Genomic DNA, 16,302 nt, shown 5'->3' on the forward strand with positions numbered 1-16,302 from the left:
TAAACTGAAAAGTGAGTTTCAGAAACTGCGCTGTCGCTAGAGACAACTGCATCTAGGCAACACTAACGAAATTAATACGTCTGTGATTTGGTAACCAAAAATTACCCGAATCACATTTATTTCGCCGGGACATTTAAACCATAGACCGTGGTCCTCGTAGGATTCGGTTATCCTCAGGCAACAGCCCTTGCGAGTGGAAGTCTAAATGGGCTGGGCCGCCTAGTGTCTTCTACTGGGAGTCGTTCCGTGTCGTGTGTGACAATAGAGGAGCTGAAGGTGATCGCGAGAGCATCATCGTCGTATTGCTCCTCACGGAGAAAAACTACAGCTGCACCTCGCGTTACGTTTTAGTCGGACAGAGATACTGCACGCTGAAGAAGTTTATTCCCAACCACGGTTATTTGACGCAAACTGGACAAACTGGTATCACTCCTCGTCCACGCGTGGGCTGCGCGCATTTCGGCGTGCCGGGATCAGCCGCACAAGAGAGATCTGCGAGGCGCTGTGCAATCGTGCAAGTCGCGAATCGGATTCGTTCGTGTGAACGGCGGATGTAATTTTTCTAGGACATCAACCAAAGGGTTTCTTCAATCGCACGAGCGTTTGAACCAATACGGCTGGATATTCATCCTTCAACCAGGCGAGATACGTCTCACTTGGACGAGACTCGGTCGTTGGAGTCGGTGTGTATATACGCACTTTGACGAGGTCCGAACAGGTGTACGCGTTTACAACTCCATCCGGACTGATCATTGAAGGTCGAGCTCTCAGTGCGGAATAGGAAATTATTATAAACACATTTATTATTTTTTCACGAAATCAGGACTTAATCTGGGAACTATGGAAATCCAATGGCTTATTATAGCCTTTGCTGTTTTTGGTGAGTTACGTTTTTAACCACGCATTTCATCATTCTGACATCCTACAAGAGATGATGAATCGCATGTCTGTCCTTTCATTTTTTTGTAGGACATCATATTACACGGGCTGTTTAATAAAAACTTGTTGCTGTTCATTGTCCTTTTTGATGAATGAACCTTATATTAGAAAGAATACAGACAACCTCTGCAACTAGTGATGCTCAAAGTTAAAGCTTGATTTTCAAGTTTTAAATGCCAGAGAAGTAAAGATATTATAGTATTATGTTTGTTGAATGTCAAAGTAGTGAAAACGGCTTGATGGTTTCCTCCCTGAGCTATATAATCATATGCTTTTTAAAGCTGTCATGTTGGCTGTATACAATGTATAGACTCCATATAGATCCTAGTATTGAAGCAGTGTGGCTGTGAGAATGCATTCGGAAGCAGAATGTCCAGTGAACATTGTCTGAATCCCTCCTTGTTTAATATTAAGAGTTATATTCACTGAGTTGATTTTGTCCCAAGATGCATTTCCTGACTTGTTTTCCCCCACTTTGACAAACACAAGCTGGGTCTTAACAGCTCTGGTCAGATGAGAAGGGTATAGTCTCAGGTTAATGTAGTTTTAGAAAGCCCTGCGGGAGATTGATGTACCCATATGGGTTAAATCAAGCAAACGTGGACACATTGATTGATCTGGGAACACTGCACAATTCACCCTTAAGCATGCCTAGATAACTTCCTGTTTTAAATATTCATCTAGAGCTCAAGGGTGCTTAAACGCTCATGTCGAAACGTAGGACAAACCAACACACCTTCCTTTGCCTACAGTTTAGACATGACCGCACACACCTGTATGATGTCATATACTGTAATAGTGTGTCATCGGGTCATGTTTGCATTTGACGTGATTGACAGTGGGGTAGAGAAGAGTGTATTAGTCACAGGAAGTCACAGTTTTTCTTTGCTAGTTTGATTATTTTTAATATTTGTCTTTTGAAGATGACTAGTCTAGACATTATTACCAGCTGCTGGACAGCTGGAGTTTTTGTGTTTGTGTGTAGTTTTTTTAAAGCATGTTTTGCTCTTAAACTAGGTTAATGTGACACCGAGACTGGACTCAGTCGAACCCCCAACAGACTATAGCCACGAAAGACCTTGTGTCAGACTCCGACGAAACATTATCATCTTTACATATCCCCCATTCTTTACCTCACCAGGCTAGCATAGTCATTCAGACCTCTCTACCTCTTCACAAACAACAGATGGCCTTACCCTCCCGGACAAGAGACATGTTAGTTCTGCAGGGAGGGTACTGAGTGAGGATGGACCATTGGCTGACTCTTGGCTTTCATACCACATAAATATTTATCATCTGTTCCTGCGTTTACGTTGTCAGAGAGCTGTGTCTGTGGCTTGCATGCCAACTATTGCACTGCAACTTTGGGTCTGAGAATTACATGCAGAAATGAATCATATGATCATTCACAGGAGCATTTTGCCCTGTATATGGCGTTAAAATGCTTGGATAAAATTCATTCTTTGGACTGTGTTTAAAAAAGAGACTAACTAGACTCTCAGATCTGAAATTTTCTTTTTAATCCAGGGAAATTATATCTAGTTTACGTAAAATTCGCTTCGTACTCCCCGAATTAACATTCATGAGCTTATAAGGTTTCTATTGTGTCCCCCAACTTTTCAGGTGGCTTCTATGTCCCTGAATAAATGACTTGCAAATCATCATATTCTAGTGAAGAACTTCATCACAGATGGGCCAGAGAACAGAAGAGCTCTAGGGTTTTTGAGGAAATTTACATGTACACGAATTGGCTAATTTTTATTTGCATGTAAGCTGGTGACACAGCAGAGCCTTTCACAGATGGACGGCATAACGTTTCAGTAAACTGCTCCGTAATTCACCATCCCCCTTTTATCTCATCGGCGTTGTCCTGTAACACTCACGAATCAGCAGGAGAGGCTGCAACGGCCAGAGCCATTGAAAGAGAGAGTCGTGACAATGTAAGTTCAAAATTTTCACGTGTCACGTGAATCATGGAGGGTTCAAATAGTTCCAGGAAGTTATGTAATTCTCTTTAATTGCTTTATTTCCTTCATTTTTTTAAATTCATTAAATGACTTACGTATTTAATTGGGTTAAAAATTCGTCACAATCGGCCTGTTTAGCTGCAGCTCTAATCGCGACTAGTAACTTCTGAGGTACTATTGAGATCCTCCATGAAACACCATTTCTGTGAAAAAACTGTTCCATTGGAGTCAACAGAGTTGACGCCACTCTCTCTCAATGGCTCTGGTTAAGACCACTCTCGTTCACACAAGTTAATAGGCCGTCAAACTGGTATACGCAACTGTAAAAGCTTTTACAGTAAAAACTTTGACACCTTGTAAAAACTTTTACAGTTGCGCAACTCTTTTTTTAGCGTAGCCATGGTGTCCATAATTAGCGTTTCTCACTCGTGGGGAAAATGTTTTTTACTGGGCCTGTTTTGAATTCTTATTTCAAGGTGTCATGCATACATCGAGGCCTGCAGATAGGGCATGCATGTAGATTGATAATATCGGTGCGTTTGTCTGAACATAAGGTTTGTTAAAGCACAAGGGGTCCTAATAAGCATCGTTGTCACATTTGAGAAACACGTTACAGACCAGAAGTATGCTTTCACACTTTTTTTATGCAAGCGTTTGAAGGCAGTAGAGCAGACTGTCATTTGAAAAGGTGAATAGTAAGAAGTGAGAGAAAAGAGACTTCATTAGAGAATATTTCAGGTGTTTGTTTGAAGCCTTTATTAACCTCCTACTGACTCGAACGCAATAGCCAAGGTTAGTCTCACTGCATGGAGTTCACAAAAAACAAGGTTCCCATTCTCAGCCGTTCACTATACTTGACTTATTAAAGCCTCACAGAAAGGGTTTTGGTGGTTTTAGGAATGTGTGTGAGGCACTACACCTCTCTATTGACAGTAATAGAGAGTTTTCCTGCCTAACAGCTTCAACTCTTTTGAGGAGGCTATTTGGTAGATATAGGAGGATGGCTGCAAGAACTTTTAAAGAGGCAGTGTAGAGATATTAGCGAGGTTGCCAATTGCAACCAACATCTCAACGGCCGAAACCGATATCAAATCCAAAAATGGTAGGCTTATACGTGTCCTAAGCAAAAGCGATGCAATGCCACGACACGTGATGAAAGGTATCTTTTCCATGTTAATCAAAGGTTTTGTCACACAACGATCTCATTCGATGTTAGTTCTGCACCTCATTAATATTAATCGGCAAAGATGGATGAGGACAGGCTATATATACACGTTTGATTTCACATGTTTAGATTCTGAAATTATAGTTTAGCGTCCGTTGAGGCATCACTGAAGTCATGAGATTGGCTGTGTTATGTGATTGATTGTTGCGTCCTGACAAACAATTGACAAACAATTGGTATTGACAAACAAATCGCTTATCACAGGAATCTCATCGCATCACGTTGGGTTATAATGCGGTGCAACATGATCATACTTTGATCTTGAGTATGAGCACTAAAGGTAGAGGCGGGGGCGCCAGATATTTTTTCTTTCGGCCAAAACCAACAAGGCCATTTTCGGGGGAATGTTTCCAGCAGCCGAAATTTCGGTGCATCACTACTGAATTAGATAACGTATTAACGAAATGCGCTCTGTAGAGCAGTCTGTCAGTTTAGCGCTACGTTAGAAACAACATGGTTAATTCCAAACAACGCTTTATTATGTAAGGTCTTTTTACACCTCTGAAGACAGTTATTTATATTATATTGCATGTCTGTTAACAGATCCTCCAAATTACACATTGGGCCTTTAATACTAGAGTTAGTGGCTCTGTTGATGTAGTCTTGTCTTATAGTGGGTTTTCCAATTGACCTTGAAAACATCTTGAGGGTAATGTATGGTAAGTTCCAAATATTTATTTATGGTCCTTATTTTGTCATCCTGGATCAGAATAACACATTCTCTGTAATGCTGTGGCATTCAAGTTTATTTTCTATAGAATGAATCTGTTATTGTTATGGAAAGGTTGTCTCAGGGGGAACAGAAAACTGGTTGACTGACATTTGAAGTAGGCATAGTGCTCATTCTAAAACCTTACCATGTAAGACCTCGGTGCTGTGTACGCCCAAGATTCAGCTTCTGCACATGGAGTTATGAAACCCACCAAAATGTAAAGCTTTCGTAGAACACGCACATTGCACAGATAAATGGCTAATACATTTTCATAGGCCCATGATCAACGCTGTCTTTCAGAAGAACCTCTTTACACCTCCCACTCAACTCTGTGGTATCTCTCTCGGTTCTTCTCTATGACTCTTCAGTCATCTGAGTGTCACTCTATTGCTACGCAGTTGTTGAAAGAACATTGGTGCCCTTTGAAAACCTTGACTGTCGTGGTAGTTGAGAAAATCTCAGCTGTCTGACACTAAAGTGACCCTTTCAGCCCCAAAACGCTTATACGTGACTTTTAAATGCTTGCCTAAGTATATGCCATGGTCTTGTTTGTCATCTGCATAATACATCCTATGTGTGATGTGTGTATAACATACTGTTCAGTTTTCACGGTTCAGAGGATTATTAATCACCATCATAGAGAGGATTTCTGTGTATATTCACAGGTAATTACCCTCTGTCTGAACTGTCTATATGAGCTGGTAATTCCACTTCAATTATTCTAGTAAAACATTTTAAATGGAGATGGCTATGTTTACATTTTACTTTTCATGCCATGGCTAGGCATTGGCTTCATAGTTTATGGTTCAATATTGTGGGATGTCGTTTAAATAGTAGTTCAGGTTGAGATTTTTTTTTGTGAACTATGAAAGTTTTATTCTCAAATCTCAATGGATACACGGCCAACCCACCGTACAGCAAGCTGACTGAGCACTTGACTGGCAGGCGAGACCCACCAATGTTTTTTTTCTTCTGTGCCTGATACTAATGCTTATCAAGACATGACCCAAAATAGTATTTTTTAAGTTTCCCTAACATTTACTTGTCACGTCTTTTTCAGATGTTTATTTGATGTAATTTCAGATGTTAGCTTTGAAAGACGGTTTATATTCCAAGTTTATGGAAAGACACATTGGGTCCTTATCTAATTTATAAGATCATACCTGCTGGTTTATAAATAAATGTAATTGATTTAAACTTAATCTTGCAATAACAGTATTTGATGTTCCGGTCAGAAAGCCTTAGCTTTGGTATGTTTCATAGTTTACTCTTTGTCCCTGTAGGATGTGTTGATGTGCTAGAAGCATGTAAAGAATCAAGCTAGGAGCATCAAGAAGACATTTAATTCAGGTGTGTCTGATGTGTCATTATCTGGGCTGCTACTGCAAGACTTTATAGGCTCAAGTGTTTGTGATTGTACTTTGAAGCTCCAATGTCTCTGCGCATTTGAATGGCTTTGTGGTTTATTTTGTCTCTTCCTTGCGCATTTTTGTGCGTGGGTACTGTAGGTGTGCGTTTGCCTGAAGTGGCTCAGATTATATGGAAACAAAATGGAAACATGCAGCATGTGGCTGGGGCTGGTAAGCTCATTTCTGCCCCCTTGGCTATTACACAAGAGTTTGGCAGTGGGTTCTGATCCATGTCTGGTACCCGTCTCTGGCTGTTCTACACGTACAAACATGGAAGACTAGGCCTTCTCTGAAGATCTGATCAGGAAACATTAAAACATTCTGGACCTCAAGCGGCAATCTTTAAATGTAGCTGTGACACTTCGAATTTTCCTTTGAGTCAGACAGATCCTCCTGCCCCCATCTCCAAACAGCCGAGCACCATTGTGTGCACCCCCCGCCCCCGCACCCACACAGCACACCCCTAATGACCAGCGGAAGCCCTTTCACCCACCCCAAAGACAATTTGCTATGTGCTGTAATACAACATTGATATCTTCTGCCATGGTACATCTGTAAACCAGACGAGAAATGTTTAAGAAAATCTGTTCGCGTTTTTTTAGTTTAGCAATCTGAAGGTTAGAAATGTTTTGGGTTATGTAGACCTAACAGATAGAAAGCAAGGTTAAGACTTTGTTTATCTGTTTACATTTAGAGTATTTGACAGCTATGGATTACATTCTTAAAGGGATAGTTCACCCCCAAAAAATCTTCTTTTGTGTTCAATAAAACAAATATTTTTTGAATAATGAAACAAAGCAATTCTGGAACACAATTGAGTTCCATGGAAGTAGTTTTCTCCCACTGTTTGGTTACAACCATTTTTTTAATTATCTTAAAAGAGTAAACCATGACGGGATGAAAACACAAGGTTTTGAGTTGGTTGACATACAGCAGGATTGTTTCGTCAAGCCAACATAACTAGAGGTCCTGCACGCTCACAAGACCCTGGTACCACCAGAAGTTTTCACTTCTCTCGCTTGAAGGTCTTGAAAACACTCACAATGCCAACCCTAATGATAAGTGTCTGTCGAGCACGAGAACTACTTCTGGATATAGGCGAAAAGCTAACTCTCTGAAGTCACATTCTGCCATTATTGTTTTCGCAAACCCCAGGCATCTGAGTGATCACACTTAGAACCATAGAATAAAGCCGTCAATCAGGATCCGTATGCAGGCAGGGCTTCATTAACTGTGGTCTGATGGCTGCTGTCTGTTTTCTTTAGAACAAAGAAGCGAGTGGACGGGCCATAATGGTGGGTTAGAAATGAGAGATTAGAGGATGAAGGGTTCTTTCTGGCCATGCTGCCATCTAAAAGCTAAGTGTGACTGACAAATGCTAAGAATGCCTGCCAGAAGAGACTAATTATTTGTTAATTAGTTGCCTTTCGATGTTGTGCTGAATGCACACACATACAGATGGAGATTTTGAGTTAAAAGATAAAAACTGTCATTTGCTGAGGATGCATCTGTAAATTCAGTGCGGTCGCATTTCCACTGTGAGCTAAACATTGAATATTCGCAATTTTATAGATTTTTAAGCTTCAATCCATAACTATTTTGAACTGAATGTAATCAAAAATCAGCGTTCAAAACTGTTTTCTTACCTCAGCCCGATTCGCAATGATAAGCTTATAATAATGATGTATAATTTCTAAAGTTTAGAATATAGAACATTTTCAAAATTATGTCATTTATGATTTCACAATACTGGAGAAAAGTGTTGATAACTTGCAAACCAATGTGATATGAGATTTCAGTTTGTTAAAGCATTTAAAATTTTATCAAAATGGGATCTTGACATATAAACCGTAAATGTGTCCTATTGTGTAACGGCAACAATTTTGAAAATAACCAACAATAAAGATATATCTCTCTTATGCTATTTAATATTTTAAATACAAACATTAATAATATTTAATAATGTTTTATTAACAGTTTGTATTCTACATTTACTGCTCTCACACCACAGTTTATTCGTCTCTCGGCAGACCTAAAACCTTTAATCGTCAAAGTATTAAAGCAGTTCAGTTATTGAAAACCATTGCAATATGCCTATTGCAGTCGAATCTCGACCCTCGTAAAGATAAGTAGTGCAGTCATTTTGTGTGTCAAGCTGAGATTTAGACGCAAAACTTAGAGATTGCAGCTTCAAGTATTTATTTAATGTTTGACTGCTTGAAAAAAAGAAATACTTTTACGAGCAAGGACCAAAATATTGAGTTTCTATATATTGAATATTGTCAAAAGATTGAAAAGTATTGAACTGTAATATGACCCTCCACACTGCTCAAAAACAAAAGGAGTAATGGAGAGGGGGGAGGGAAAGACAAACGCTCCGAGTCGGGAGTTGGTTTGTGTGTCTGGAGGGGGTCTGGGGCCGGGCAGACTAGACACTCAGCATCGCAGACAGTGGATCTGACGAATATCAGAATGGGATGAGGGGCTTTCAAAGCACTGCTCAGTGGACTGGTCACAAACACTGAATTTTTTTGTATGTCCGTGGTAATGACGGATGAAACTGTGAAATGGGGTGTCTGCGACCGGCTCATGAATAATTCACGAGGGGACTCAAGGGACAGCAATAAGGCGGGTCAATGTATGGGCGTTGGTTGAATGAACAGATGTTGTTATGACTGAAGGCTTAGTATGGTTTAATAGGATTTTATCCTAGTGGCACATATTTCGAGATCAATATCTTATTTTGGTGCTGGAGCAACATTCTTACAAACCAAAACAGATTTTGGGGTTAGAGGTAGAGCTGGGGCTTGAAATACATTCTCACCAGTCTGTCATATTTTATTAGATTTAAGAGGTTGTTGTGTTTAATGGTAGGAATGGCAGCGTCAAAAGATCCAATGTCCAAAACCCAAAGTTTTTGTCATGTTTTTATCCAGTGTACTACAGCTGTGAAATTGACTCCGGTAAAGTTACTTAGCAGTGCAACAACGGTCATAAATCTGATGTTGTTAACCTATTCACGGCACAGATAATTTAGGGTTTTCGGCGAAGACCTTTGGGGGAAATAAAACATGGTCTGACGTAATACAGCGCAGGACTAAACTTTGAAAGCAGACACTGTGTCCTAACCAGACGTGACGAAAAAGTGTCATATTGAATCCATGGTCGCTTATCAGTACAAAAACTGTCTTAGGAACTGGTTAGGACACAGTTTAAACCTGTTGCATTTAAGAGACGGAAGCTCAAAACTGTTGTTACGTTTACTCGATAGATACGGCAAAATTAGCAAGTGGAAACTGAGATTAATATTGATCTCAAATGAAATTAACTATTAAATTAACTATCTAGATCGATAAACGCCACAGCTACATTTAAAGCATGCGGTATCACTGCTGACAAGTTAAATGTGTTAGCGATTTCCTCTGCCTGTGCCACTAATGACTTTTACTGCCTCCTTTGCCTCAGGATTAAGTAAAAACCGTGAAAGTATCGCTGTCATGTAGTGAAATACAGCTGCAACTCTACATGCTTTTGCATCCAGTTGTGTTAAGTGTTATTGTTAATGTAGTATAATGTAGCAAGGAGTTGTTTTTCAAAAAGATTTATCCAGTGTTTTTCTTGTTTTGGTAATAAGAGCAGCCTCCACAACAGGAGAATATACAAAGAGTATTTAAAGGCCCACGAGTTACCTATAATATAAAGTACTGAGGCCTTCTTACAAAGTAGCTCAAATGACAACTAACTTACTCATCATATCTGTAAATTCTGGATATATGTATGCAAATGCCGGTTATGGGGTTTGAGAGGAAGCACTTAGCATTTTTTGACCTAGCTTCTATGTTTTTGCAGCGTCGGAGTAACATTTCTGATGCGAAAGATGATGTTTCTGTAACATATAAATGCATTTATGACTTTTTAATGTCTTTGGAACATAAATGTGAGCATACATATTTAAAGTGCGTGTATGAGATGTGTAGATGGTAAGCCCTCTGTCTGACCTTTGTGTTCACAGTAAAAAGCAAAGTGTTAGATGGGTCAATGGATTATTAATGGAGAGAAGAACTCAGCAGGTCAGCAGATGGCTGAATGGCTCGTATCCTCTTGCTGGGAGGGAGAGCACTGATCTTTGTGCACCCGGCTACTTAAAAATCGAATAGAAGAAGTCTTCTGGGAACAGACAATTTTTAGTTAATCTAACAAAACTGGCAAGCAGTAGGACTGTTTATAAGACTTTCAAGGTACGGTGTGGGAGTGCTACATGGGCATGTGATCTTAAGCTCATGCTTGGGTGGGTTAATAAACGTACAAGACCACACATATTTTATCACCACTTTGCTCACTCAAGGCCTTTTAGAGCAGAAGCTATAGTATATAGTTGGATTTGACTGATAATGGCATTGCCAATGTTTTTGCTTTTTTGGACCTCGGACCCCAGATAATTTTATGTGTTTCCGTTATCTGACCCTGTCAAATGAAACATTTCGGTTACATGCACGTTCCACTGATGTCCACACATGTTTCACATAAATGTCCTGTCTGGCCTAGTTCTTTTAGGACCCTTGCAATGTAGAGGCGTGTTGGGCATCAGGTGTCTTGACCACAGGCGTGACTGTGGTTTGTATTAATGTACATGTGCAGTCAGAAGTGGACCGGTGTACCACCTGTTCCCTTGTCCTGAGGATATTGTTCATACTGTAGAAGATGAATGAGTCCAGTGTGTGCCAGAAACAAGCACTACAGTTCATCTAAAGCCGTCAGTCAAGGTCCAGCGAAGAAACATCCTGACCCAACAAAAGAATAGCAGCTTCATGGAGCCGAAATAAATAGCCAACTGCGAGATCCATGAACTGTCTTTATCTTCAAGGTCGATGCTTTCGCTTAAAAGCAGAAAATACTCCGAATGGATAATCGTAGGTCCGCAGCGAGCCAATCCCTTGAAAGAAATGAATCTGCGTTAAACAGGGGCCAGCACTCTCACCTATTGTGTTAAGCAGCAGGCTTCCTTTTGAAGCTAAAGATGGAGTGGCTTTGAAGGGCTAAATGGCTGCCAATTACGGGGAAGCTAAACAAAATAGCCTTTGCTCTTCAGTTTGTGTGATACGTCCATTAAGAAGTAAGGGGCAAAACGCACAGTTCCAATAACTAGCTGTTCTGAGTTGGTCTTATAAGTGCTTTTTTGCTCCACGTTGGTCTTCTAATGCATCAGCGTTTTAAAAGGCAGATGCTAATGCACACTTCAGTGGCTAATGCAGGATGCTGTGTTCTCCAGTGGAAAGCGGCTTCGTAATGACAGCGACGTCATTCACACACTCTTGTATTTTCTATAATTAAGCACAATTGAATGAGCAAAAGTCCTGTTGTACTGAATAACAGCATGGCTGTGATTATATTTGATCTATGGTTAGTGATTGAATCACAGCTAGCTATATGATAATAACATAGATTATCCTGTACTAAAGTTGACATACACCTGACTGGTAATGTGTTGTGTTGCCTTCTTGATGTTTGCTCCTTTTGTAATTCTTAGCATAATCTTTTTTTGTGTAAAGGCCATTGGACATTGAGTCTGAAAGTTCTGCACGTTAAAAAATAAATACGACCTCGCGTTGTGTCAATCACATTTACACACCACCTCCGTTATTTTCGTCCGTTACTTGTGTCTTTCAGTCTTCCCGAGTGTTATAATATCTTAACATTCTACAGTCACTGTTGAAAAGAGGTTAGATATACAGAAGATAATACAAATATTGCGCAGGACTTGGAGGATTTTTTTGAAGACCAGTGACCGGTTTAATAACCTTTCCAATTGTAAACTATATGTAAACATCTGTAATGTGAAATAATCTGCTCAGGGCCATATTTGATATATACAGAAATTTGTAAAATTGCAGAAAATTTGCAGATTGTGCATTAGTAATGTTTATAAAATTAAATCAGTATTGGTATTATGTTTATATAATTTACATATCATTTTTGTTCAGGGTAAAATTGTGGTGTTGTTGGTCTATTACTATTTCACACCGAAATCCTGAGGCCAATAATTGTAACGCACACGAAGGTCCGTCCACTTGCCGTTTCATTCATCTGGTTTCCCTGCAGCTGAGGCCTGGAGAAAATTGGCTTTCAGGAAAATCGAGTGGAAACGAATTCATTTGCTAAAATTGTGAGCGTCTATTTAACAGGAGGTTGCTGTAAGGAGAGCCTGGCTCAACTGTGCCCCTCTGCCCCACACCTCACTGGCTGGCTTCATTACGAACACCTCCATGCCTAGTTTATTCCCCCTCATTGAGATAACAAGGGAAATGGTGCACACACAAAGGCAGGCACACTCATAACATTTATCATTTGCGAGCAATGTTTAGCATCATAAAATCGGTAGTATGAATGTAGGTTGTAAATGTCAAAAAGGGGTCTTGTAGACACGGGTACTCTGAAAGCAATGGAAGTTGTTTAACAGACAGGACTACAAGTAAAATAAACGTTTAGAAGTTAAGAGTAGTGATTTTTAAATATCTTTATCAAATATCCTTGATAAGATGTGTCCGACATTGCTTGTATTGTTAATAACCCAGTCATTCATCTTTTTGAGATCAAAAGTCTATTCAAAGTGGCATCAAGTAATAGCAACGAATTTCCAGGCTTTGGGAAAAAATGTGCAGTGAATTTTGTCTTTCTGTCTTGTGATTTGAAGGTGTCAAAATGTGTACATTTATGTTTTTAAAAACCGTGAGCTCCTTGCACTACCTTTGTGAGAGTTTTAACTACAATGTTTGTACGTGCATTTACATTTTACAAATGACCTATTCACCTTTGTGGAACTATTAATCCTTAAACCTGTTAAAAGTTTGCCTGGAAATTAATCTTGATCCATCTCATTTTGGCAAGCCACCATCCTCAGTTCCTTTAAGGACTTCTAGCAGAAACCACTCAGTGGATCTATGAACCGCCATTGCTGGGAAGAAAATGTTCCATTGGTATCTTAGCAGTTGACGCGACTCTCTCTCTCTCTCTCTCTCTCAATGGCTCTAGCAGAAACCAAAACTGAAGTCTGCTATAGAATGTTCCATTTAGACAGCTGCTGTTTCTCAGGTCTGTTTTAGGCAATTTTGCAGTCATAGAAGACAGCAGTGTCATTCTGATGCTACTGTATAAAGCTGTGGTCTGGATCTTGATAGAACATGTGGATTAAGTAACACATAAGTGCTGACATCACACTCCTCTGTCACAAGCGCTCTAACAAGAAGTGGAGACAAAATTTTAAGGTCTTTCTCATGATCTTATGTTCACCAATGTGTCAAATGTTTTTTTTCTTTGACACTGTAGATTCTTTCACGTGCAGGTCATAGCATTATCAAAACTCACGTTTGTAGATGCATTAGAGGCTTGATGAAATGGGAGTCATGTGACAGAGACTTCACATTAACTGGAACAATGGTTTTCATGCTCTCCCCTATCCTAGGTTTTATTTAAGTGGAGCACGTTTAGTGGATTTTCTGCCCGATGCTTGTTTATCCCCCTTGGCCTGGTGTATCTGGCGGCACAGGTGTTTATTCAAGCACGACGCTCGAGCTTTGTGTGCAAGCTCTGCCATTTGCTCGGTGTTCTGCGGAGCGTGCGGATAAAAAGCAGTTGAAAAAGAGCGAGCAATGCCGTCTGAGCGTTTGAAGGTTTCTTCATTGGGACCGAGTTTTAGAGCTCAGGGCACACATCTTGAGAGTCTGTTTGAAGTGACAACTTTGGGCACCTGAGAGGGTGTGTTTGACACAGAAACAGGTCTTTTTTGTTCACGTTTGTCACATTGACTCTGACACCGAGGCGTGTGGGTGTGTGTGTGAAGTGGGATTATCCATAGCAGGTTTGAGGGTGTCACATTATAATGAAGTTGAGATTGTGCCTCTGTGGGGAAGACATAGCATGCTTCAACACTGGATTAGTTCTTTATTCGCCTTATCTTTGTCATGTGTGCATAATCCTCAATGTGTCTTTTCGTTTTTCAATTTTGAGCTGACAATGTTAACGTGTCGCTAAGGTAACGTCACAATACTTTAACTATACACAATGTATGCAAATATTATGTGAACTTTTATGTATTGTGTTGAATATACATAAATTCTTTAGTTGAAATACATTGAACTATGTTTTATTATTGCCTAAATAAACATTTTTAGTCAGTGTTGCGGTTAAGTGCTTCTCATCTGCCATGTTTGATAAACTTTTCTTGTATTACAATACATTCTGGGATACAAAATGCTATGTTATAACTGGGCTAAACGTTTTTAAAATGCGGCATAAACAGAAGCGACGATTGTCTTTATTCCTATTGTTACATATCTGAGTAAAACAAAAAAAAAGGTTGATTTGGTCTATTGGGTTCTGGTTGGCTGAGTATTGCTAACAAAATGGAGGCAGAATTTAATCTTTCAAGCGGTATGTTGCAAATGGCCCTCCTTGCGCCATTACTTGTGACATTAAGAAAAGTGATGGGAGATAAGTTTGTTTATGTTTTTGTATATAGATTATGAAGGAAGTCAACCAAATGAATTGAATTAATGAATGAAAATTCATGAAGTGCGCAGATAAATAAGTTATTAAAAACACTACAATATTCCCAATTAAAAGCAGTTTTCACGATGACTTTTAAAGGGCGAGTTTTAAATAGTGTCAGGTGCACACATGAGGCCTTAAATATGCTGTCTCCGTAGGCAGTTTACTAGGTTCCAAAACCCCCAACACTGATCTTCTCTGGATTGAGCTTCAATAGAGTGTGTTTTAATGCCTTGTTAGGACGGGCAGCTGTGGTCGTCGGAGTGCAGGTAGAACACCTCTGATGAGGGATTTAGAACCTCATTTTCAGCCTACGTGAGCTGTCGTTGTACTTTGAAGTCTCTGTGAGCCCGCTAAACCTCGCTGAAAGGGTTCAAAGATCTATGAAACAGACATGAGCAGCAGGAATTCTCTCACATTTGGTCACAGGCAAAAACAGCAGAATGGAGAAGAAAAGAAAGAAATGATTAGTGAGGAGCGAAAGACAAAGGGGACCTTTATCTAGGAGAGAGAGGGATGGAAGGTTTTATTGTATTTTCTTCTGAGTTATGTAGCTCTGTATGAGAAGAATAAAATGTGTGACTTCGTTTAAGGTCTCATCAGTTGTCGTGGGCATGCCTTTTCAAGCATGAACACAACCTCTGTTTAGGAGAATACCAGTAGGGATCGGAAAAGCTTACTTGAGATCTTGAGTACTTTAATGATATTGTGTAGCATTTAAATGAGATTTTTTAATCTAAAACATTTTACACAGAATTTATAAAATCTCCACACTACATTGCTGATAGCTTCTTCATCAGACAGCAATTTGTGTCAACAGACTACACAATTTCTTTTAGCCAGGAAGTGCATTTTTCATAGCAGTGTTCTTCTTTTAAAGTCCCTGTGAACCAGAAGTTGCAATCCTTATTACTTCTGTGTTTTGATGAAATAGTGGGCGTGGCTTTCGTCTTTCTCTGCAATTTGATTGGATGTATAAAAATAGCCATTGCATTTTTGAATAAAGCTGGCAGCAGACTGAGAGTTCAAGGGGAGGAGTTAACGGATGCTTCCTCAAACCGTCTCATATACGTTATTTGAGAATGATAATCACTACAGGGCAGTGCAGTTCAGATTTTAAAGGAGACATGTGACATGGCTTAAACACATGTTATCGTTCGTTATGTAATGCAATGTGTATACACGATTTAAGCTTAAAAAACGCTGTATTTTTCACCTACCGTGCATCTTTGTAACTCTTCTTTGCCCCACCTCCCTGAAACGTGCAGATTTTTTAGGAAGCTCATCGCTCTGAAAAGAGAGGTATGCTATGATTGGCCAGTTAACCAGTGCATAGTGATTGGTCGAAGACTACAAGGGTGTAACGGAAATGTAACGCCTCTTACCATATAAGGAAAATCAGGTTCCAATGCAATTGTACTGACAGGTACGCCCACCTTACTTGCACATTCATTTGGGCGGTCTTAGTCAAATCATACCACAAACTGACATAGATTTGTGGGGGTG

The 16,302-nt window shown here is 39.7% G+C and overlaps 1 protein-coding gene across 1 annotated transcript in view; it reads left to right on the top strand.

Annotated features, from left to right (window-relative positions):
• Positions 1-231: 231 nt before the first annotated feature.
• The window catches only part of igsf3 (immunoglobulin superfamily, member 3), a 121,660-nt gene continuing 105,589 nt past the window's right edge, over positions 232-16,302 (top strand). The window contains exon 1 of the mRNA XM_079465121.1: positions 232-880. Within this exon, the coding sequence (XP_079321247.1) occupies positions 841-880 (40 nt within the window). The 5' untranslated portion in view covers positions 232-840. The remainder of the gene's footprint in view (positions 881-16,302) is intronic.

The sequence above is a fragment of the Barbatula barbatula genome (genome assembly GCF_947034865.1).
Source record: "Barbatula barbatula genome assembly, chromosome: 9".
Classification (NCBI taxonomy): Eukaryota; Metazoa; Chordata; class Actinopteri; order Cypriniformes; family Nemacheilidae; genus Barbatula; species Barbatula barbatula.